The sequence below is a fragment of the Pyrgilauda ruficollis genome, unplaced genomic scaffold (assembly GCF_017590135.1).
Source record: "Pyrgilauda ruficollis isolate IOZ18807 unplaced genomic scaffold, ASM1759013v1 scaffold247, whole genome shotgun sequence".
NCBI classification, from domain to species: Eukaryota; Metazoa; Chordata; class Aves; order Passeriformes; family Passeridae; genus Pyrgilauda; species Pyrgilauda ruficollis.
This window is the reverse complement of record NW_024523789.1, coordinates 568,537-591,654: the sequence shown is the minus strand read 5'-3', so window position 1 is coordinate 591,654 and position 23,118 is coordinate 568,537. Positions and strand designations below refer to the sequence as shown.

The 23,118-nt window shown below is 62.4% G+C and overlaps 2 protein-coding genes across 9 annotated transcripts in view; both read right to left on the bottom strand.

The window, feature by feature from the left end:
• Positions 1-1,034: 1,034 nt before the first annotated feature.
• On the bottom strand, positions 1,035-2,824 carry GOLT1A (golgi transport 1A). Its single transcript, XM_041470516.1, has 5 exons — positions 2,800-2,824; positions 2,229-2,320; positions 1,974-2,152; positions 1,221-1,284; positions 1,035-1,073 (listed from the first exon to the last, which is right to left on the bottom strand). The coding sequence occupies exons 1-5, from the start codon at positions 2,822-2,824 to the stop codon at positions 1,035-1,037; spliced, it is 399 nt and encodes a 132-aa protein (XP_041326450.1).
• Positions 2,825-4,646: 1,822 nt separating this feature from the next.
• The window catches only part of PLEKHA6 (pleckstrin homology domain containing A6), a 32,975-nt gene continuing 14,503 nt past the window's right edge, over positions 4,647-23,118 (bottom strand). For 3 of the 8 annotated variants that reach the window (XM_041470492.1, XM_041470485.1, XM_041470487.1), the window contains exons 8-26: positions 21,148-21,645; positions 19,783-20,272; positions 19,040-19,126; positions 16,071-16,151; positions 14,542-14,610; positions 14,187-14,267; positions 13,360-13,509; positions 13,002-13,097; positions 12,095-12,206; positions 11,855-11,994; positions 11,163-11,309; positions 9,708-9,834; positions 9,522-9,610; positions 8,911-9,090; positions 8,651-8,815; positions 8,376-8,509; positions 7,979-8,121; positions 6,981-7,102; positions 4,647-6,709 (exon numbers count right to left, since the gene is read on the bottom strand). In XM_041470492.1, coding sequence (XP_041326426.1) covers positions 6,990-7,102; positions 7,979-8,121; positions 8,376-8,509; positions 8,651-8,815; positions 8,911-9,090; positions 9,522-9,610; positions 9,708-9,834; positions 11,163-11,309; positions 11,855-11,994; positions 12,095-12,206; positions 13,002-13,097; positions 13,360-13,509; positions 14,187-14,267; positions 14,542-14,610; positions 16,071-16,151; positions 19,040-19,126; positions 19,783-20,272; positions 21,148-21,645 — 2,902 coding nt within the window. In that variant the 3' untranslated portion in view covers positions 4,647-6,709; positions 6,981-6,989. The remainder of the gene's footprint in view (positions 6,710-6,980; positions 7,103-7,978; positions 8,122-8,375; positions 8,510-8,650; positions 8,816-8,910; positions 9,091-9,521; positions 9,611-9,707; positions 9,835-11,162; positions 11,310-11,854; positions 11,995-12,094; positions 12,207-13,001; positions 13,098-13,359; positions 13,510-14,186; positions 14,268-14,541; positions 14,611-16,070; positions 16,152-19,039; positions 19,127-19,782; positions 20,273-21,147; positions 21,646-23,118) is intronic. The other 5 variants (XM_041470491.1, XM_041470493.1, XM_041470488.1 and 2 more) reach the window with 4 other exon arrangements.

Genomic DNA, 23,118 nt, shown 5'->3' with positions numbered 1-23,118 from the left:
CAGGCACAGCCAGGTGACAATGGGCACAGCCAGGTGACAACGGGCACAGCCGGGTGACAACAGGCATTGCTGGGTGACAACAGGTGGCAACAGGTGACAACAGACACAGAGCCACCATCTCCCATCACGCTCCAGAGGGAACAGGTTCAGCTCAAACTCGTTAATTAATTCCTGCTCGTTAAGGAGGAATTCCTCTCTTTGATGAGATTGCTTTTGGGTTTAATTAAACTCCAGTTTCCCCAGAGCCTGGCTGGGCTCCACCTCAGCCCTGGAGATGCCGAGGATCCAACCTGCTCTCCTGGGGACAGGAACCTTGGCAGCCGGGCCGAAAATCTCCTTAAAGTCACCTGGGGCGACCCTGGGGGAGCTCCTGCCACGGGAAGGGCCCTGTGCCACCCCCAGTGCTGGCCATGGGAATGTCCCCATGCCATCTCCAGCCATGGGAATGTCCCTGTGCCAGCCATGGGAATGTCCCCATGCCATCTCCAGCCATGGGAATGTCCCTGTGCCCTCTCCAGCCATGGCCAGGAGAAGGTTCCTGTGCCACTTCCAGCCATGGGGAGGTCCCTGTGCCACCTCCAGGAAGAGCCATGGAAATGTCCCTGTGTCATCTCCAGCCTCTGGAATGTCCTTGTGCCACCTTCAGCCATGGGAATGTCCCTGTGCCACCTCCAGCCATGGCCACAATGCCTCCTGGTGACATCGGGAGGTGCCAGCGCTGGGACAAGCCCTGAGCCATGGGAAAGGAGCCGAGTCTGAGCTCACTCTCAAACATTTTTTTTATTAAATTAAATCTTTCACAGAAAAGAATTAAATAACAGCGAGAATTCCAGAATCCAGCCTGGTACAGCCCTTGGACCCCGGAGCCTGGCTCAGGAGCTCTGTGGGACAGTGAGGGGACACCGTCCCTGCTGGGGGGTGGCTCTGGCCAGCACTGAGGGTCCTGGGGACAAAAGAGTCACTCTTGGGGACAGCCAGACCTGGGGCTCTCTCACCCTGTCCCATCACAGCCGCTCGGCCCAGAACTGGTCAGGTCACACCATGGAGCCGCTGTCCCCCATTTTCTGCAGGAGCTGTGACAGGGACAGACCAGGATTAGCGGGAACATCCACCTGGCCAGCCCTGGGGACACCACGGTGACGTTTCCTGTGCAATCCCATCCGTGGGGGTGGATCCCACCCGGGGACTGCCCACCCCAAGGGTCCCCAGCCCCCTCTCACCTGGCTCAGCAGGGGGATGTTTGCCAGCGAGCCCAAAAACCCAAACGCCACCGGGAAGAAGCTCCTGTGTGGACAAAAGGCCCCGGTGAGCACTGGGGAGCATCCCCTGAGCCCAGGCTCCATCCCGAGGATCCCATGCCCAGGATCCCATCCCCAGGATCCCATCCTGAGGACAGGCTCCATCCCAAGGATCTCATCCCAAGGAGCCCATCCTGAGGATCCTATCATGAAGATCCCATACCAAGGATCCTGTCTCAAGGATCTCATCCTGAGGATCCCATCATGAGGACCCCATTCTGAGGATGCCATCCTGAGGATCCCATCATGAGGATCCCATCCCCAGGATCCCCTCCCCAGAATCCCATCCTGAGGATCCCATCCCCAGGATCCCATCCCAAGGATGCCATCCCCAGGATCCCCTCCCGAGAATCCCATCCTGAGGATACCATCCTGAGGATCCCATCCCCAGGATCCCATCCCGAGGATCTCCTCCCCAGAATCCCATCCCCGAGGATCTCCTCCCCAGAATCTCCCATCCCCAGGATCCCATCCCAAGGATGCCATCCCCAGGATCCCCTCCCGAGAATCCCATCCTGAGGATACCATCCTGAGGATCCCATCCCCAGGATCCCATCCCGAGGATCTCCTCCCCAGAATCCCATCCTGAGGATCCCATCCCTAGGATCCCATCCTGAGGATCCCATCCCTAGGATCCCATCCTGAGGATCCCATCCCAGGGATCCCATCCGGCACCTGAAGAGGGAGATGAAGCCGTAGGCCTCCAGCAGCATGCCCAGGATCGGCCACCGCATGAGGACCACGATGAGCCCCCCGAAGAAGAAGCTGGTGCCCTTCAGCTTGGGCCGCTGGAAGAAGAAGGTGAAGGTCCTCCGGAAGCCGATGATGAAGACCAAGCCGGAGAGGAAGAGGAGCTGGGAGGAGGGAGGGGAGAGGGTCAGGGCTGCTCCTTGATCCCACTGTGGGGACCCCCAGGCCGGCCCTACTCACATTCCCAAAAGCCAGGAGCACCGAGTCGAAGTACAGGAGGATCCCAAAGAGGAGGAAGAAGAGGCCGAAGCCAACCAGGCCCACTCCGATCCCTGTGGAAAACGGGCAGGCAGAGGCAAAGGCTCCACACCTGGGGTCCCAGCATCTCCCTGTCCCACTCCTTCCCAAAAATACCCTTTGGGCTTTTCCCAAACCTCAGGACCAGCCTTTATGCCCAGGCCAGGCCTGGAGGAGGCTGTTGGTGCCCCAGAAACCCCCGAGGGCACCGGATAAATCAGGAACCACAAAGGAAAACTCCCCGGGAAATCCGTGCCCAGCCTTTCCCCGAGCCTTTCCCTTTCCCCTTTCCCTCCAGGAAAAGCTGGAGACGATCCCTGGATGATCCTGGAGAATCTCCCCACCCCCAGCCCATCCCCTTTTCCACCTCACCCCTCCCTGTCCCAACCACCCCATCCAGGGGGATCCCGGCCGGGACTGGGATCTGCCAAAGGTCCCCACGGAGCTCCCGGATCCCGAATTCCAGCCGGGACGGGAATTCCCGCCGGGACACGACCACCCCGCGCCTGCTTACGCTGGAAGTCGCTCAGGGACACCATCTTGGTGGTGGCGGGGCTGGGCGAGGCCGGGCGAGGGTGGCCCCACTCGCAGAGTGACCCTTGGAAAAGCCCTTTAGTCCCCACGTCATCCTGGGAATCATTAACGGCCCGGGAACGCCCACGGTGCCACCGCCGCAGGACACAGTGGCTCCAGATGGGACACAGGGCTCCAGAAGGGACACGGTGGCTCCAGAAGGGACATGGGGGCTCCAGAAGGGACATGGGGGCTCCAGAAGGGACACGGTGGCTCCAGAAGGGACATGGGGGCTCCAGAAGGGACACGGTGGCTCCAGAAGGGACATGGTGCCTCCAGAAGGGGCAAGAGGCTCCTGAGTGACACGGTATTTCCTAGAGGGACATGGTGGCTCCAGAAGGGACATGGTGGCTCCAGGGGGACATGGGGGCTCCAGAAGGGACACGGTGGCTTCAGGGGTCATGGTCACTCCGGGGAGACATGGTGGCTCCAAGGAAGATGTAGTGTCCCCAGAGGGACATGGTGGCTCCAGGGAGGACACGGTGGCTCCAGGGGGGATGTGGTGGCTCCAGAAGGGACACAGTGGCTCCTACGGGGACATGGTGGCTCCAGAAGGGACACGGTGGCTCCAGGGGTCATGGTAATTCCAGGGGAACACGGTGGCTCCAGGGGGGACACAGTGGATCTAGAGAGAACACAGTGGCTCCAGGGGGACACGGTGGCTCCAGAAGGGACATGATGGCCTCAAGGAAGATGTGGTGTCCCCAGGGGGACATGGTGGCTCCTGAGGGACAAGGTGGCTCCAGAAGGGGCACGGGGACTCCAGAAGGGTCATGGTGGCTCCAGGGGGACATTGCGGCTCCAGGGGTACTTGGTGGCATCCAGAAGGGACACGGTGGTTCCAAGGGGGATGTGGTGGCCCCAGACAGACATAGTGCTCCAGGGGTACTTGGTGGCATCCAGAAGGGACACGGTGGCTCCAGGGGGGATGTGGTAGCCCCAGACAGACATAGCAGCTCCTGAGGGACACAGTGACTCCAAAGGGACATGGTGGCTCCTGAGGGACTTGGTGGTCCCAGGGAAGATGTGGTGGCTCCAGGTGGACATGGTGGCTTCAGAGAGGACAGGGTGGCCCCGGGGGACACAGTGGCCCCGCAGGGACATGGTGGCTCCAAGGCAGACACAGTGGCTTGTGGCCACCAGACCTTGCTGGTCCCGTCCTCCCTGTCCCACTGGAATGGGTTCCCTGGGATGGGATGGGATGGATCCCTAAAATAGGAAAACCAGGGAGACTGTGGCTTCCTTGTGGTGGCTGAGTGGCACCGAGGGGACAGCAGAGGTCCCTGCAGTGTCTCCAGGAGTCGCAGCTCGTTTGGATTCCCATGGATCTCATGGATCCCGTGGAACCCAGGCTGCTCGGTGAGAAAGGAGAGTTTTGGGAATCTCCCACCTCCCGGGATTTGCTGGTTGGTGCGGGAATATCGCCTCCTGCAGACCCAGCACAGGGCCCCTGTGTCACCTCTGTCACCCAGAGCCACCCAAACCCAGCTACTCCCAACATTTATCCCAAAAACTGCCCAGGGACGGGAATTCCATCCCTCCACAAGAACCAAACCTAACCCTAGCGAGAACATAAATCCCAAAAAATCAGGGAGAGGGAGGAGCAGCGGCCCCTGGAGCCCCATCACCCCCTGCTTCCCCAACCCAGATTAAAATCCACATCCAAGCCCACCCCTGTCAAAAAAAGACAGGAAAATATTGTTGTTTCATAGATATTTTTATTTCTCTACCGCTAGGAAAATATCCCAGAAAACCAAAGCCCTCCCGTCCCACCCTCTCCAAATGCATAAATAGATTTATTTATTTACTTCCTCCCGATGCAAATCCTTTCCGGGTTAACAAGTCACTGCTTTATGAAGTGTTTATGAAAAATAATAACCAAAATAAAATTAATTGATTAAGGTTTGGTTTCCTTTTTTTTTATTATTGGGGTTTTTTTAAAATAAAATAAAACCGCGGCCGGGTCACACCTTGGGGACAGCAGCTGGTGGCTTTGGGAAGGGCAGGATGGCTCCCTGAGATGGGAATTGCTGCCCCACAGCCACCCCAGGATGTCCCCAAGGTGTCCCCAAAGTAAGGGGGGGTCTGCCCCAGTGACCCGAGAGGGGACACAGGGAAATAAACTCATCCTCTCTTCAAACTTACAGTCTCTGTATATTTTATTTTAAATAAATTTGCTTTTAATAAAAGCAGAAAAAATAGATATATATTTTTTTTTTTTTTTTTTTTTTTTTTTTTTTTTTTAATTTCCTTCCCCCTCTGATAAATTGCCAAAGAATCTTAATTTTTTTTTTTGTTGGCGGGGCTGGCACCAACAAATCCTGCGGAGAAGAGAGAGCTCGGCACGAGCTTTTTTCCCGGGAAGAGAAGAGGAAAACCAAATATAGATATATATTATAAATGTAGAATTTCCATCAAACATATATTAAGGCATGTAAATAGCAAAATAAAGGGCCAGCTTTATGAGCTAAAGGGGCTGAGGGAGGCTCAGAGGGCAGCGGGGTTCAGGGCTCCAGGGATCCTACAAGTATTGCTAAGTTGGGATTGGGATGCAGGGAGATCCTGGGGGTTTGGGAAGGGGCCAGGAGGGATGGATGGCATTTGGGGTTGGAGATTTGGGATTTGGGATCCAGCTCCTGGCCCCTGCCACGCTCGCATCCTTCCAAGGATTCTGCTTTTTTTTCCCATCCTCCGGGATGATAAAGAAAAGGGGGAATTTGCTACAGGAAATCCGAACCGCTGGAAGGGGCTGGAGAGCAGCGGGAAGGGATTTTTTGGAGGGCAACAGCAGGTCCCCAGGTGACACCTCTGTCCCCAAACCCCTCCTCAGCACCATCCCCACCCTCCAGAGGGGGTCCCTGCCCACCCCACAGCTGCGTTTTCCCACCTGGCATCCCAGTTCCCTGCTCTGCCCTATCCCTGCCCAGAGCTCCGTGCTTGGAGAGCCCTGGAGCGCCCTGGGCACCTCCGTGTGCCCCCAGTGCCACCTCCGTCCGTCCTGTCCCCTCTTCCTCCGGCTGGGCCACCGGTGGTGACACAGACGTGTTCCAAAATCAGGGTCAGAGCTCAGGGAGGGGAAACGGCGCCCGAGGAGCCGAGGGGGAGGATCCGCGTCCGCTGGGAGGTGGCAGCACCATCCGTGGTGGGGACAGGCAGGTCCCCACCCCAAGAGCCCCTTCACAGACCTTGGGGGCCATCCCAGGAGTGCTGTGCTCGCCACTGGGCCGGTGGCCACTGTCACAGCTGTCCTGGTGGCCCGCTGTCACAGCTGTCTTGAGTGTGGCCGCTGTCACAGCTGTGTCCTGGTGGCCACTATCATGGCTGTCCTGGTGGCTGCTGTCACAGCTGTCCGGGTGTGCCCTGGTAGCCACTGTCACAGCTGAGTGTGCCCTGGTGGCCGCTGTCACAGCTATGTCCTGGTGGCCACTATCATGGCTGTCCTGGTGGCTGCTGTCACAGCTGTCTGAGTGTGGCCGCTGTCACAGCTGTGTCCTGGTGGCCACTATCATGGCTGTCCGGGTGTGCCCCAGTGGCCACTGTCACGGCTGTCCCGGTGGCCACTGTCACAACTGTCCAGGTGTGTCCTGGTGGCCGCTGTCACGGCTGTCCGGGGCTGTCCCGGTGGCCGCAGACAGCCCTGGGGACTCCTTGGGGACAATCCCAGCCCCCGCCCGCCTCTTTGGGACAGGGCTCCCGTCGGTGCCGCCTCTCCCGCTGGTGTCGCCGCCGGAGGGAGGGAAGGGAGTCCGGGAGAACCGAGGACGGTGGCGAGAGGTTCGGTGTCACCTCAGGAGGGGACTAAAACGTGGCCCCGTGGAACTTGATGGCGCCGGCAGCAGCCAGGGCTTGAGCTGGGGGGGTGGGACAGGACAGAGGGGCTGAGCCGGGGGGCTCCACCCCGCGCCCACCCCCCTGTGGGAAACGCGGCCGGGATTTGGCTCCGAGGAGCCGGGGGAGGTTGGGATCCCCCGGTTTTCATGCTGGGCCCCCCCTTTTCCCCCCTGCACCGCCCCTCGGCCTTGGGGGCTCGGCTTTGGGGGGACACTCGGTCCATGGAGGAGCCGGGGCTGACGTGGCAGCGAGGGGATGGAGGGGATGACGTCAGAGAGAAGAGGTGCTTACGTCACAGGCTCACACCCGCATGAGGTGGCTGCTGTCGGCCCGGGGCGGCTCGGACGAGAGGGGGTTGGTCGGTGGAGTCGGGGAGGCTGGGGAGGTGGGAGGGCTGGGGGTAGCGCACTGAGCTGGAAACGAGAAACGGGACAGGGGCTGAGCACGAGGGACAGGGAGGGGACAGCGCAGAGGGGACAGAGCAGAGGGGACAGCGGGGAGGAAAGAGAAATGAAAAGGGGGAAGCAAGCGCGGGTTGGGCAGAATCACAGCTGGCAGGGCAGAGCCACAGATGGCAGAGCAGAGAGCCATGGCTGGCAGGACAAACAGCCGCAGCTGGGCAGGACAGAGTCACAGCTGGCAGGACAAACAGCCGCAGCTGGCAGGAAGGACAGAGAGTGACAGCTGGGCACAGCACGCACACGTGAGCTCCCGGCAGGGCTCCTCATGGACAAGGCATGGTGTGACATTGTGAGCACCCAGGCACGGTGTGGCACCGTGGGCACCCAGGCACGGTGTGGCACCGTGGTCAGCCACGTACAGGATGTCACCATGCTCACCTGGGCACAGCGTGCCACCACAATCCTCCCCCAGCATGAAGCGCCACCATGCACAGCCACAAGGTGCCAGCACGTGCCACCTCAATCCCTCTGGCACGGGGTGACACCACAATTCCCTGGGCTTGGGGTGACACCACAACCTCCCTGCATGGAGTGCCACCGTGCTTTCTCAGCCATCTCATGCCACCTCATGCCACTTCATGCCACCCAGGCAGGCACTCCCACCCTCGTGCTGAAGCTGTGCCCGGCTGGAACAGCTGCTCCACCCCAGGATCTCGGGGCGGGCAGCCCCAGGAGCTGTTGGCATCCCCTGTCCCCCTGTCCCAAGGCTGACACCTCTTCTGCCCACTCTGCTGCCAAATCCACACCTGCCCTCACCCCCCTGCCCTCCTGGCACCTCGCTGTGCCAGGGATCTGCAGGGTCTGACCCTCCAAGCCCCCGTTCCTCACCCGAGAGCATCCGGCCACGCCGCGAGGCCTCGGCAGCCAGGGCACAGGAGATCTCGATCCTCTTCTCCTGCTCCTGCAGCTGCACCTCAGGGTCCTGGGGGGTGTCCACCTCCCCCTCGCCCAGGGGGATGACGTTCTGCAGGCTGGGAACGGCACCTGGGGTCAGCACCCCCGCCAGGACCCCCGGGATGGGATGGGAGAGGGGTGGTAGGGTCCCCTGGGATGGGTGGGGAAGGGGGGCAGGTGGGTGGGTGGTCTTGGAATGGCCAGGGAAGGGATGGAGATGGGTGGTCAGTGCCCCTCAGGGTGCCCAGGGAAGGGGTGCAGGTTGCAGGTGGGTGGTCAGTGCCCCTCAGGATGACCCCTGGCACGGCCAGCGTGGGCACTGCAGCCTCACCTGGACTTGGCAATGAGAGTCTTGATCCTTTCCACCTTCTTCTGCTTCTCCTTCATCTCCTCGGGGCTGAGGGGCGATTCCGGCTCCAGCTCCACGTAGCGCTCGGGGATCAGGACTTTGTCCGGCGTGGACAGCTGGGGACAGTGGCACGAGCTGAGGGGGTGCCCGTGCCGGACACTGGGGACTCCAGCCCCCACTGCTCACCCCCAACCCCGCCCGGATACAGCTCCAAGCTGCTGCCACCCTGGGGACACTCGGGGACACGGCGTGCTCACCTCCTTGTTGATGTCCACGTCGTAGTGCTGCGGCTCCAGCTCCATCTTGCGCAGCCGGGCGATCTCCTCCTGCGGCGTCTCGTACACCTTGCCGGGCTCGTCGGAGCGCAGCGCGGCCTCCAGGTCCGAGATGTCCACCTCGTGGATGCTGCGGTGTCGCCGCACCTGCGGGGGACCGCGTCCCGCTCAGCGTCCCCCACGGGGTGGCGCTTTGTCGCCTGTGCCACCCCGCGGTGTCCCCGCCGGGCTCAGGGACTCACCACCTTGTAGGAGGAGGGGGTTTTGGTGCCGGGGGGGTCGGGCTGGGGGCCGGGGAGCTGCAGGCTGCGCCGCTTCTCCTTCATGGAGCCGCTCTGGTGGCGCTTCATGCGGTCGATCTGCTCCTCCACGCTCATCTTCACCTTGGTCTCGGTGGCGAACACGGCGCTCTTGGGTCTCTCCTGGGGACCAGTCCAGCCTCACGGTCACCCGCTGGTGGCCGGTGACATCCTCCCAGTGCCACCCCCCTCTGCCGAGAGCCGCTGGGATGTCTGTGACTCCCGGGATGCCACTCTGAGGATGTCACTCCCGGGATGTCACTCCCTGTGCCTGCTGCTCTCTGTGAAGAGAGCTGTGGCCACAACTCCCAGTTTGTCACTCCTGGATGTCACTCCCGGGGATGTCACTCCTGGATGTCACTCCTGGAATGTCACTCCCCGGGATGTCATTCCCGGGGTGCCACTCCCAGCAGCAGGGAAGGTGCTGAATTCACCCTGGTGGTCTCCAGGAGGTGCATGGAGACACATGGAGCCACGCTCCTGTCCCCAGGCTGCAGCAGAGCCCCCCTGGGCTCACCCAGCCCCCCCAGCCGAGCCCCCCAGCCCAGCCGTACCCGGGAGCCGAGCCCGTTGGCCAGCCCGTTCCTCCTGGGCACCGCCTCCTCCTCCGCCGGAGATTTGGTCCTGGGGGGGACGATTCCCACTGCGGGGACACCACGACACCGGGATGAGCCCTCGGGGACCCGGGGCAGGGTCCCGGTGCCACCCCCGGGTGCTGGCGAGTGTCCCCAGTGCTGTACCTTTGTTGAGAGCCGCTTGTTTGTCGCCGTCGTGCTCCGGCCGGCTCTGCGGGAGCCCCTCGGGCGCGGGGCCGGGGGGACTGGGCCGGGGCGGCTCCTTCTTGCTCGGCTCCAAGCCTGGTTTGGGCTGTGCAAGGGGGAAAGGTCCCCAGTGAGCCCCGGTCCGGCCTGGGGACACGCTCTGCCTGGGGACACCCGCTGCACGTGGGGTGACAGGCAGGGGACACACAGGGGACACCCGCTGCTCTTGGAGTGACAGATCCCCTGTGTGTCAGGGGACACCCGCTGCTCTTGGGGTGACAGATCAGGACACACAGACCAGAGGACACCTGCTGCTCGTGGGGTGACAAGCAAGGGGCACGCAGGGGACACCCGCTGTTCTTGGGGTGACAGACAAGGGACACCACCTGCTGCTCGTGGGGGACAGATCAGGGACACACAGGGACACCCACTGCTCGTGGGGTGACAGGCAAGGGACACACAGACAGGGGATACGCTCTGCTCTTAGGGTGACAAACAGACCAGGGACACACAGACAGGGGACACCTGCTGCTCTTGGAGTGACAGACCAGGGACACACAGACAGGGGACACCCGCTGCTCTGAGGGGGACAGACATGGTCACACTCCATGGACACACGGACAGTGGCCAGGTGGGACCAGAGTCCCCCAAAATTGTGGGGAGAGGGGCTGAGGGAGTTCTGCTCCTGCCCCTGCTCTGTCCCATCCTGTCAGGGCTGGGCACCCACCGCTGTCCCCACAATGAGGGACAGGGTGACAATCCCTCCACAGCCTCCAGGAACTGGGGACAGGGACATAGGGACATCCTGGCTCTGTGCTGGGCTCCCGATGCACCCCGTGCCCATGGGGTCACACAGGGCAGCAGAGCCAGAAAAGGGACAGTTTTGGGGTCCTCCCCCTCTTGCATCCCACGAGAACTGCTGGGGTGACAGAGGGGTGTGACAACAGGCCAGCAGCCCGGTGTGTCCCCCTAAATTCACCCTGACACCCCTGGATGACACAGCCACCTCTGTGCCACCTGCGCTGGCACGGTGCCCCTCCACAGGGAGACACAGAAGGACAGCGACAGAGGCAGAGCAAAGCAGAGGGGACAACCGGGGACAACCTCGCCAGGAGGAGGACGAGGAGGAGGAGGAGGAGGGGACAGTCCCTGTCCTGACTGTGGCGACCTGCTGGGGACACCAGGGGTGTGGCAGGGCAGGACGCAGAGCTGTCCCCACGCCAGGTGCCACCTCCACGCTGTCCCCGCACCAAGTGCCACCTCCACACTGTCCCTGCACCATGTGCCACCTCCACACTGTCCCCGTGCCAGGTGCCACCTCCACGCTGTTGCTGCAGATCCGGGGCGGGCAGCTCCGGCTCCCGCCTCATCCCAGCGCCTTCCATGCCACGAGGAGGAGGAGGAGGAGGAGGAAGGGGAGGCAGGGGTCGGTACCTGTCCCCGCTTGGCCTCTCCTTGGTGCCAGGAAGGGGAGGCGGGGTAGGGCCAGAGGCGGCTCTCGCTGGGGAGCGGAGGAACGGCCGGAGGAGCCTCCAGGGGCACGTAGGACTTGGGGAGGGGAGGTCGAGGCGGGCCCGGTTCCTGGGGCGGGCAGGAGCGGGAGGCGTGAGAGCAGAGAAGGAAGAGAGAGTTAGAAAAAAGAGAGACAGAAACACGGCGGGAGCGTCCTGGAGGAAGGGATGGAGGAGAGGGAGTGGCTCTCGGGGTGCCACATCCTGCTGCTTGTCCCCAGCGCCAGGCAGGGCTCGGGGCTGTGCGAGTGAAGGGTTCTTGGCAGCTCTGGGGGCACTGGTGTCGCCCCTGTGCAGCCAGGAGGGGTGGGGAGTCCCCAAATTGTGTCCTAAATTAATGTGCTGTGTGTGAAGGTGGCACCAGCCCAGGGTGAGGGCACTCAGAGTGGCTCTGGTGGCACCAGGAGCTGCTCCTGGAGCTGAGCAACTCCTGTCCCTCCAGACACACAGCCCTGCAAGGACCACACACCCCGAAGTCACCAGGAGACACCAGGGGCCATCCGTGTCACCAGAACGGTGCCCCCAGGCAGAGCCACGAGGGCAGGCAGGTCCATGCCCATGCCCAGCAGCCTGCCACCCCTCTGGTGACAAAGAGGGGACACCAGGGTCACTGACCTCGCCAGGGCCGGGCTTGGTGGGCGATCCCTGGGAGCCAGAGATGAGGGAGAAGGGGCTCAGGGGGCTGGTGAGGCTGGCAGAGCTCAGGGGGCTGGCAGGGCTGTTGGAGCTGTACGTGCCCGAGGGGCCCAGGGCCACTGCGGAGGAACAAGATAATTAAAGATAATTAAAGATAATAATGAGGGGTTTCACCCTGCCAAGCAGGGACACCCCCCCCGCAGGGACAGCCCCCCTCACCTCTGTGCTTGGCCGTGTCGGTGCCTCGGGAGGGGTTGTTCTTCCTCAGCCCCTCCATCACGTCCTGGATCCGCCAGATCTCCCTCTGGATCTGCCGGTTCAGCATCTCGTTCTGGACGGGGGACAGGCAACACTCAGAGAGGTCCCGAGGGCATCGGTGCCAACCCCAAACCAGGCAGGGCCCAGCCCCAAACCCAGCCACAGGAGCTGACCCTGGCCACATCCAGGGTTTGTTTTATCTGGCTGGAATCCCTGGATCTGCTCCCCAGAAGCCACCGGGGCTGTGGGGACCCTGGGCTGCCCCCCTCGATGGCACCCAGGTGGGCAAAGCTGGACGTGAGGGCTGGGCATGGAGAGCCCACAGGTGGGGAGACAGGGGGATCTCATCTCCCTGGGGACACCAGGGGTGGCAGGGGACGTGAGTGTAAAGGTTAAAGGTGACAGGGGGACACACACCTGGATGTCCAGGTTCAGGGTGACAAGGGGACACACACACCTGGATGTCCAGGTTAAATGTGACAGAGGACACACCCACACACCTGGATGTCCAGGTTAAATGTGACAGAGGACACACACACACACCTGGATGTCCAGGTTAAATGTGACAGAGGACACACACACACACCTGGATGTCCAGGTTAAAGGTGACAGGTGACCCTCTCACCTAGATGTCCAGGTTCAGGGTATCTCCCTGGGGACACCAGGGGTGGCAGGGGACGTGAGTGTAAAGGTTAAAGGTGACAGGGGGACACACACCTGGATGTCCAGGTTAAAGGTGACAGGTGACCCTCTCACCTAGATGTCCAGGTTCAGGGTGACAGGGGACACTCACCTGGATGTCCAGGTTCAGGGTGACAGGGGACACTCACCTGGATGTCCAGGTTAAAGGTGACAGGGGGACACTCACCTGGATGTCCAGGTTGAGCTGCTCCCAGAGGTCATCGTGCAGGGTGGACACCTCGCTCTCCAGGCTCTCGTACTCGGCCGTGCTGTTTGCCAGGGCCTGAGGGGACAGTGGGGGGATCAGGGGGGTCTCTGGCACCCAGCACAGCCCCCCGAGCTGGGGAGGGGGTGGCAGCAGAGCGGACAAGCTCTGAGGTGCCCGGGGCATGGCAGAGACAGAACCAGGAGCTGAGGTGGCAGCCGGGGGGTGCCTAATTCGCTTTGTCCCCAGTGAGGAACTTCGGTCCCCAGGCAGCCAAGGGGAATTCCCTGCTCGTTTCCCAGCCAGGAAGGGACAAAAGGGACCCGAATCCCTCCCTTACCGTGCTGGCCTGGGACAGCTCCACCCGGATGTTGATGAGCTGGTTCTGCAGCGATTCCTTCTTGTGCAGCAGCTTCTCGGGGTAGGCGGGCTGGCTCCCGAACATCTCCAGCTCCTGGTGTGTCCCCATCAGGGCACTCTCCAGGCTCTCCTGTGGGGACAGACGGAGCCACGAGGTCCTGGCTGCTCAATAGCACAGCAGGAGTCACCCCCAGCTCAGAAATGTCCCCAAGCTGTGGCTGCCACATCCCTGGAAGGGTCCAAAGCCAGGTCAGAGAACTTGGGGTAGCGGCTCAGGGGTGGAACGAGAGGTTTGTAATGTCCCTCCAAGCCAGGGGTGACAGGGGACCTGCTCACCTGGTTCAGGGGTGGCAGGGGACACTCTGACCTAGTTCAGGTGTGGATGGGGACACACACACCTGGATGTCCAGGTTCAGGGTGACAGGGATACACACACCTGGATGTCCAGGTTAAAGGTGACAGGGGACACACACATCTGTATGTCCAGGTTTAGGATGACAGAGGACACTCTCACCTGGTTCCAGGGGTGGCAGGGGACACTCTGACCTGGATGTCCAGGTCAAGGATGGCAGGGGACACACACACCTGGGTGTCCAGGTTCAGGGTGACAGGGACACACACATGTGGATGTCCAGGTTCAGGGTGACAGGGACACACACCCCTGGATGTCCAGGTTCAGGGTGACAGGGGACACACACACCTGGATGTCCAGGTTCAACCCAAACCCTCCCATGGTGACGTCACTTCCTCACCACGCAGGTGCCACCACCAGGTCCCCACGTGGCCACCTGAGGTGCCACCAGGTACCTTCTCAGCCCGGAGCTGCTGCACCAGCCTCTCCTGCTCCCGCAGCACCTTGTTCTGCTCGCAGAGCTTCCCCAGCAGCTTCTGTGCCAGGGGGAAGAGAAAGCGGGGAGAGGATGAGGAGGATGAGAATCCCACTGGGATGCAGCCAGGACGGATGGGATTTACGGGATTTATGGGATTTATGGCCCTGGGGGGGTTCCAAACTCCTGCTGTCATTGCAGGGACTTTGAGGTGACACAGGACAAACTGGGAGATGGGGCAAGACTGAAACTCAGGGAAGATTGAGCCCTGAGGGGCACAAAGTGACCGGCTGCGGGGACAGGGGACACACAGAGGGGACAGGACTGGCTCTTACATCGGTGTCCTGCTCGCTGATCTTGTAGGGGTGCAGGGTGTCCCTGTAGGGCTCCGGGAACGGCGTCACCTGCAAGAGGAGCGCGGGGTGAGCGCGGCTCTCCGCGGTTCGCCCAGGGAAGGGGAGGCAGCCCCCAGCCCCCTCTGCCCTCCCTGCGAGCCGGGAAAAAGGAGCGATGGATGCTCGGGAGTCGCTGGGATGAAGCCACGACCTCTCCCTGCCCATTCCCAGCGGGAAGGGTGCGGGGAAAAGCTCCAGAGAGCCTCGTGAATCATTAACCGCCACCATTCCAGCGGCGAGGAAAACAAAGGGAGAGCGATTGAGCTGTAATTCCACCTCGGCGGAGTGGGAGCACCGAGAAAGCAGCAGCAGGGCCTGTTTACCCCCGCACGGCTCCTCCGTGAGTCATTTTCCTTTCCTGGAAATCTCAATTACTAATGGGACCTTCGGCAATTAACTGCCTCGCGGAGCCGGAGATGAAAGGCAGCACATAGGCAGAAGGGGATGGTTGTTGCTAGAAAGCAAAGAGGGCGCTTTGGAGCCATGGAAAACTCCGGGGTGATGCAAATGGATCCGGATCTGGGAAATGCCCGCGGGGCCGGAGGCAGAGCCGGGCGGATGGGGATGAGGCGCCTCCGGGCAGGGAGCCCGGCCAGCCGCAGGAGCATCCCGGCAGCTCCTGATCCACCCTCCAGCACATCCCTGCCGGCAGCAGATGCAAACAGGCGCCGTTTTTGTTGGAAAATCCCATCCAGCACAACCTGGGGTGGGTGGCATCGGGGGGGCTCAAGCCATGTGACATTGCGGCGATGTCCCAGTGCTGGGGACAGAAGGAGCCTCCGGGGAGCGGGAAAGGCCGTTCCCTGTCCCTGTTTCAGGAATTATTCCGCTGCTTTAAGAGCTGCATTCCTGTCACCCCACAACTTCTCCTTGAGAAACAAGGACGAGTCAAGCCCTGCGTGGCCGGGGGTCCCGGGGCTGGCTCTGTCCCCAAGAATCCCTGAGACAGATCCGAGAGTCCCCAGGGCTGGCTCTGTCCCCAAGAATCCCTGAGACAGATCCGAGAGTCCCCAGGGGTGGCTCCGTCCCCGAGAGTCCCCGGGACAGCTCCGTCCCCAAGACTTCCCGGGGCATTCTCCATCTGAGAGTCCCCGGGGGCATCTCTGTGCCCAAAAGTCCCCAGGACAGCTGTGTCCCCGCGAGTCCCCGAGGGCAGCTCCGTCCGAGAGTCCCCAGGGGTAGCTTTGTCCCCAGGGGTCCCCGGGGGCAGCTCCGTGCCCACCTCGCGCTGCCAGCACGAGGATTTGCCGGCTTGGAATGGCTCATGGATGGATTAGCAAAGCCTGGGATGGAGCAGCGCCTCCCCCGAGAGCGAGAGCGGGATGTGCCGGATGCCGCGGCTGCCGCTGGGCGAGTGGCGATGGCAGCAGGTGACCCCGGGTGGCAGCAGGTGACCCCGGGTGGCGCGGGGGTGGCCTGGCACGGCCGCCAGGCACGAGCCATGCGGGGCCTGGTGGCCGGAGCCTTACTTGCATGTAGAGCTGGGCCCTAGGGGAGGAGGTCTCCACCATCCTGTTCACCATAGTGATGAGGGTCTCGCTCTCGCTCATCTGCGGCACACAGGGAAGGAAAGGGCACAGGTCAGCGGGGACACGCGCCCGTGCCAGCGGTGACCCGTCCAGGAGCCCTCAGGACGCAAAGTGCCACCTCCTGAGATGGCCCAGAGGCTCCGGGTGTGGCCTGGCGCTGCTGTTGCTCCTTTTAGTGTGCTTTTTTTGGGGAAAACACGGGTAAAACAGAGCCAGATGGCACAGACGGACACGAGCTCGGACAGGGACGGCAGCGGCGTGGCCTGGCACACAGACGGACACACGGACAGGCCCTGGCACTGCCCTGTGGCTCAGTGCCCAGCTGGGGCTGGCACGGCCCTGCAAATGAACGCTGGGTGCTGGGGAGGTGACTGACACTGGGGTTGGGGACAGCAGCGTCCCCTTTTCCAGGTGGCACCGGGAATGGCACATCCCTGCTGCCGGGCACGGTCTGTGCCACGCCACGGGGACAGGACTGTCCCCAAGCAGCCAGTGGTGGCCGAGCTCCCTAGGTGCCAGGTGACAAAGCCACTCAAGTCACCAGCACTGCAGCTTCACCCAGCTCATGCAGAGCCCCCAGCCCTGAGCAGGACACTCCAGGGAAGCCCTGGGACAGCAAGGTGACAACACTTTGTCACCAAAGCGGGGCCCAAACCCTGCTGGGGCTGCAGCAGGCGAGGGAGGGGAGAGCGAACAGAGCAGGAGGATGTTTGAAAAGAGGCCCCTGACAGCGTCACTCCGAATTAACCTCTCCAGAGGCCGCTGCGAGAGGAGGAGGAGGAGGAGGAGGAGATGCCAAACCTTTTTAGGCAGCGTTTTAAAGAGCCGCGGAGAGGCTGCGGCGCTGCCGGCGGCTGCGAGAGAGCGCGGGGAGCTTTTATTGCAGCGGGAGCTCCTGGCCCCGCTCCAAGGCGGACACAGATCCCGGCCACGGGAGGTTTGCAGCCAAACGGGATCGTGCAGGGAGCAGCTCCCTCCGTGCCAGCCTGGCTGCAGCTCCTGTGCCCGGCTGAAGCTCCGGATGCTGCCTGGATGCGTCACTCCCGGCCGGATCCCCCTCCCCACGCTCCTGGGATGGAGTCAGCGCAGATTTCCTTCAAAAATTGCTGGCAGAATCAGGGTTTTCCTCCAAAAACACCACACAAAATCATGGGTTTCCTTCCAGGGTTTTCCTTCAAAAAAACCCTGGTAAAATTGGGGTTTTCCTGCAAAAACCCTGTCAGTATTAAGGTTTCCTCCAAAAACCCTGTCAGTATTAAGGCTTCCTCCAAAAACCACTGGCAAAATTAAGGTTTTCCTCCAAAAACCCTGTGAAAATTAAGGATTCCTCCAAAAACTACTGGCAAATCCAGGATTTTCCTCCAAACCTCCTGGCAAAATCACAGTTTTCCTCCAAGGTTTTCCTCCAAAAAAACACTGGCAAAATCAAGATTTTCCTCAAAAACTCCATTCAAAACCAAGGTTTTCCTCCAAAAAAACACTGGCAAAATCAAGGTTTTCCTCCAAAAACTCCTTTCAAAATCAAGGTTTTCCTCCAAAAACTCCATGCAAAACCAAGGTTTTCCTCCAAAACCCTGGCAAAACCAAGATTTTCCTTGATAAACCCCATTCAAAATCAAGGTTTTCCTCCAAAACCACCGGCAAAACCAAGATTTTCCTCCAGAAACCTCTCCAGAACCACCTGCACTCTGCTGGCTTTTCAGCTTTTGGTGCCCACCTTCACCAAACCTTTCACCCCTGAGGGGCCACCACATCACCACGGCCACGGTCCCCACAGGTCACCTGCCACCCCCGGCATGGGGGACACCCTGGGCAAAGGGCCTTGGGGACAGCACGGCCACGCTGGCACCGTGCAGGTGCCCAGCACTGCCCTGGGGGTTTCCAGAGCTGCTGCACCCGCTGAGCTCCAGGACAACCCTCAGAAATGCTGGAACATACCCAAAAACCCCCAAAAATCCACACAGAGGCACTGCCAGAGGTTGGGGAGGGTGACTTTTCTGCCGAGCGATGAGCGGCCCTACGGATGCAGAGGATGGAAGAAGCCAAACCAGAAATAATAAAAAAAAAAAGACAACTGGTGCTGCTGGGATGCTGCTGGGATGCCAGGAGGGGTGAGGATGGATGGCAGGAGGGGACAGGGACACGGGGCACACGGCAGGGGACGAGAAGCAGTCGGTGAGGTGAGGCTGGCAGCCAGCTCCGCCTACCTGCTGGTCCAAATATTCTAGGTTTCTTTGCAACTGAAGGTCTAAAAGTTCATCCTACCAGGAGCCAGCAGGCAAGAAACGAGCAGCAAAACACATAAAAGAAGAAGCAAAGCAGTTAGGGGGGAGCCTGTGGAATGGCCCCCGGGCCGGGAATGCTGCTGGGAATGCTGCTGGGAATGGGAACATGCCCCGTGGAACCTTGGGCAGCTGATTTCTCATTTATCTTTTTATTTCTAGGGAGACCCTGCCTCCAGCTGCGGGGATGGATGGGCGGCATGGGTGGGCTGTGGTGAAATTCAGGCTTCTCCCTCCTCTGGCGGTCCCGTCCCAGGGATTTGGGATCTGCGGGGACCTCCTGGTGTCACCCCCCAGCTCCGGGAGGGGACACGAGGCAGGAGAACAAAGCAGCTGTGGCCAGATGTGAGGAAGCAGAGCGGGGTTTGGGGAGGGCTGGACTCAGCCAGGGACCACCCTGGGGGTCCGAGGGTGTCCCACTGCTACAGAGGGGCCTTCCCACGTGGATTCCTTCGGGAATGGCCAGGAGGGAGCGGAGACACCAACGAAAGGCCCAGCTCTGCCCCTGGAGCGCACTGGTTCCTCCATGGCCACCTGAGTGAGGACCCCCCAGACTGCCCCACGTCCCCGGGGTGGGGTCTGTGCCCCCCGTCACAGGGTCACCCCCAGGGGACAGCAGGTACATACCATTTTGTCGTGGATGGTGGGGGACGCCGGGAAGGGGTACGGGTACACCCCAGCCGGGACGGGCCGCCGGTCACCCAGGTAATCGTACTGTGGAGAGAGGGGACCCCACCCCAAAATCAGAGACACGGCACAGGAGGAGAAAGCACAGGAGAGGGCAGGAGAGGGATGGGGCATCAGCGTTCCCTGCTTGGGAGCACATCTTGGGCTCCCAAAAGTTTTCCTTCAAAAACTACTGGCAAATCCAGGATTTTCCTCCAAAACCCCCTCGCAAAATCAGGGTTTTCCTCCAAAAGCCATGGGCAAAATCTTGGTTTTCCTCTAAATACTCCACACCATTTCCTCTAAAAGCATCACATCCCATGGTTCCCATCCCATGCATCCCATCCCACAGATCCCATCCCATCCCATGCATCCCATCCAATGGATCCGATTCCATCCCATGTATCCCATCCATTGGATCCCCTTCCATCCCATGGATCCCATCCCATGGATCCCATTCTATCCCATGTATCCTATCCCATGGATCCCATCCCGTCCCACGGATCCCATCCCACGGTTCCCATGCCATGGATCCCATCCCATCCAACAAACACAACCAGGGAACTTTTGCAGGACAGCAACAAGGCTCCCAATCCCCCCTGTGCCGCAGGGCTTGGCGTCACTTTGCAGCCAGGCCGCGCACACAGAGGGGACACGGCCGGGACACTGCCACACCCCTGCCCCACCTCCCCGTCCGTGCCCACCTTGGGCGAGCTGATGGATCTGCGCATCACGAAGGTGGCGGGGTCGGCGTAAATCTCGTCCCCGCGGGGCGGCAGCCGCTCGAAGCGGGCGCTGGGCGAGCGCACGGGCGAGTAAACCCTGGCGTGGCCGTAGGAACCCTGGCTGGGCGAGCGCGGCACCGAGCGCGAGCGCGGCTGCAGCGACATCCTCCGCAGCGAGCCCGAGGCCGCGTCCACCTCGTCCAGGTAGCTCGGCGGCCTGGCGGGCGCCGGCAGCCACAGCGGGACGTCCTGGCGGCCGAAGGCGGGGTGGAAGGGACCCCCGTTGCGGAAGGAGTGGCGTTTGTCCTCCAGCGCCCACGGCGGGCTGACGCGGTCGAAGGCGGGCATGGAGCAGATGCTGTCGGGGCGCACGCCCGGCGGGTAGTACTGGTACTCCTCGGGGTACTGCGGCGAGTAGGGCGAGTAATAATCGGGCACCCGGCGGGATACGGGGTAAAACCTGCTGGGGCTGGAGAGGGGGAGAGGGAGGTGAGAGCCGGGCTGGCGGTGGGCAAGGACAGCCCTGAAAGGAGGTGGCTTGGACAGTGGGAAAGCTGGATGGGTGGAATTTCTCCTGCCAGGGGTTCCATGGGATCTTCCCCCCATGGAATTCCTCCTGCCAGGGGTTCTGTGCTTGTGGAATTCCTCCTGCCAGGGGCTCTGAGGGAGCTTGCCCTCATGGAATGCCTCCTCTCTAGGGTCTCCTGGTGGTCTCCTCTCCTTGTCGCCCTCCTGCAGGGACACTGAGGTGGCTTCCTGTCCTGGTATCCTGCCTCCCAGGGACTCCATGGGAGGTTCCCCTCATGGAATTCCTCCCTGGGATCTCAGGGTGGCCTCCTCTCCTCATCTCCCTTCTGCAGGGACACCAAGGAGGCTTCCTGTCCTGGCATTCCTCCTCCTAGGGACCCTGTGGTGGCCTCCTCTCTTGGCATCTCTCATCCTAGGGATGCCACAGGAGCTTCCCCTCATGGAATTCCTCCTCTCTGGGGTCTCATGGTGCCCTCCTCTCCTCATATCCTTCCTGCAGGGACACTGAGGTGGTTTTCTGTCCTGGCACCCCTCATCCCAGAGGTCTCCTGGTGGCTTCCTGCCCTTGTATCCCTCCTCCAAAGGATCCTGTGGTGGCTTCCCCATCCTGGCCTCCCTCCTCTCAGGGATGCCCCTCTACAACCCATCCCTTTTTGGGATGTCCCACACCCAGCTCTGAGCTGGCACAAGACAAAGAAAAAATGAGAGAAAAACGAGATTTCTGACCCCCAGGAGGCCACAAAGCAGAAAAGACGGGGCAGAACATTCCCAGAGGGGCCAACCCCGGAGCAAAGGAACATCCCGGCGCACCCTCACCTGCGCAGCTCCTCGGGGGCCGCGGTGGCGCGGCGCGAGTTCACCCACTGCTGCAGCTGCGTCATGGAGCTCTTGCGCTGGGCCACCTTCTCGGGGTGGGACCTGGGGGTGACGCCCCGGCGCTGGGCCCCGCTCTCGCCGTCACCCGCCGGGGGGAAGGCGGTGCTGCTGGGCCGGCTGGGCGAGGGGTACGGCCACCCGTTGGGCTGTGCCGGCCGCTCGGCGCTCGCCGGCGCCCGCGGCCCCTCGGGGTAGGGACTGCCCGGCTCTGAGGGCGGCTCCTGCCCGCCGAGGCCGTTGGCTTTGGCCAGAGGCTCCTTCTTGCCGTCCGCCCGCTCCGACGGCTTCCGCTCCATCTTCTCCGAGCCGCGGCCGTCGCCCTCCCCGCGGGTCTTGGCGTCGGGCTCGGCCTTGGGGTGCTCGCGGTGGGCGGCGTTGCAGTGGTGGTGGTGGTGGTGTTTGCTGGGGGGGATGTTCTCCGAGTCTGGCTTCTCGTGCCTGGGGGTGCCGAGACACCACAGGGGGGTCAGCAAGGCCTGGCAGTGCCCCGGGGGTGGCTGGCAATGCCCTGTCCCTCCCCGAGCCTGAACCGTTTCTCTAGCTCTCTTCTCAAGAGTGTTTCTTACATCCCAAAATGTCCCCAGGCATGGAGGGCACCACGTCCCCAGGAGGGCCAGGCAGTGTGGTGGGCACTGACCTGGGTTGAGGAGTGGCTGGTGATGTCTTGTCCCCCCCTGAGCCTTGTGGGGTCACCACTCCCCCAGCTCCCTTCTCCAGAGTGTTTCTTACACCCCAAAATGTCCCCAGGCATGGAGGGCATCGTGTCCCCAGGAGGGTCGGGCAGTGTGGTGGCACTGGGCAAGGACAGCAGTGTGTCCCCAGGAGGGCTGGGTGGTGGCACTGGGCAAGGACAGCCCCGTGTCCCCAGTAGGGCTGGGCAGTGACACTGGGCAAGGACAGCCCCGTGTCCCCAGGAGGGTCGGGCATTACGGTGGCACTGGGCAAGGACAGCAGTGTATCCCCAGGAGGGCTGGGCAGTGTGGTGGCACTGGGCAAGGACAGCACCGTGTCCCCAGCAGGGCAGGGCAGTGACACTGGGCAAGGACAGCAGTGTGTCCCCAGGAGGGCCGGGCCGGGCTGTGGCGCTGGGCAAGGACAGCGCCGTGTCCCCAGGAGGGCCGGGCCGGGCTGTGGCGCTGGGCAAGGACAGCGCCGTGTCCCCAGGAGGGCCGGGCCGGGCTGTGGCGCTGGGCAAGGACAGCGCCGTGTCCCCAGGAGGGCCGGGCCGGGCTGTGGCGCTGGGCAAGGACAGCGCCGTGTCCCCAGGAGGGCCGGGCCGGGCTGTGGCGCTGGGCAAGGACAGCGCCGTGTCCCCAGGAGGGCCGGGCCGGGCTGTGGCGCTGGGCAAGGACAGCGCCGTGTCCCCAGGAGGGCCGGGCCGGGCTGTGGCGCTGGGCAAGGACAGCGCCGTGTCCCCAGGAGGGCCGGGCCGGGCTGTGGCGCTGGGCAAGGACAGCGCCGTGTCCCCAGGAGGGCCGGGCCGGGCTGTGGCGCTGGGCAAGGACAGCGCCGTGTCCCCAGGAGGGCCGGGCCGGGCTGTGGCGCTGGGCAAGGACAGCGCCGTGTCCCCAGGAGGGCCGGGCCGGGCTGTGGCGCTGGGCAAGGACAGCGCCGTGTCCCCAGGAGGGCCGGGCCGGGCTGTGGCGCTGGGCAAGGACAGCGCCGTGTCCCCAGGAGGGCCGGGCCGGGCTGTGGCGCTGGGCAAGGACAGCGCCGTGTCCCCAGGAGGGCCGGGCCGGGCTGTGGCGCTGGGCAAGGACAGCGCCGTGTCCCCAGGAGGGCCGGGCCGGGCTGTGGCGCTGGGCAAGGACAGCGCCGTGTCCCCAGGAGGGCCGGGCCGGGCTGTGGCGCTGGGCAAGGACAGCGCCGTGTCCCCAGGAGGGCCGGGCCGGGCTGTGGCGCTGGGCAAGG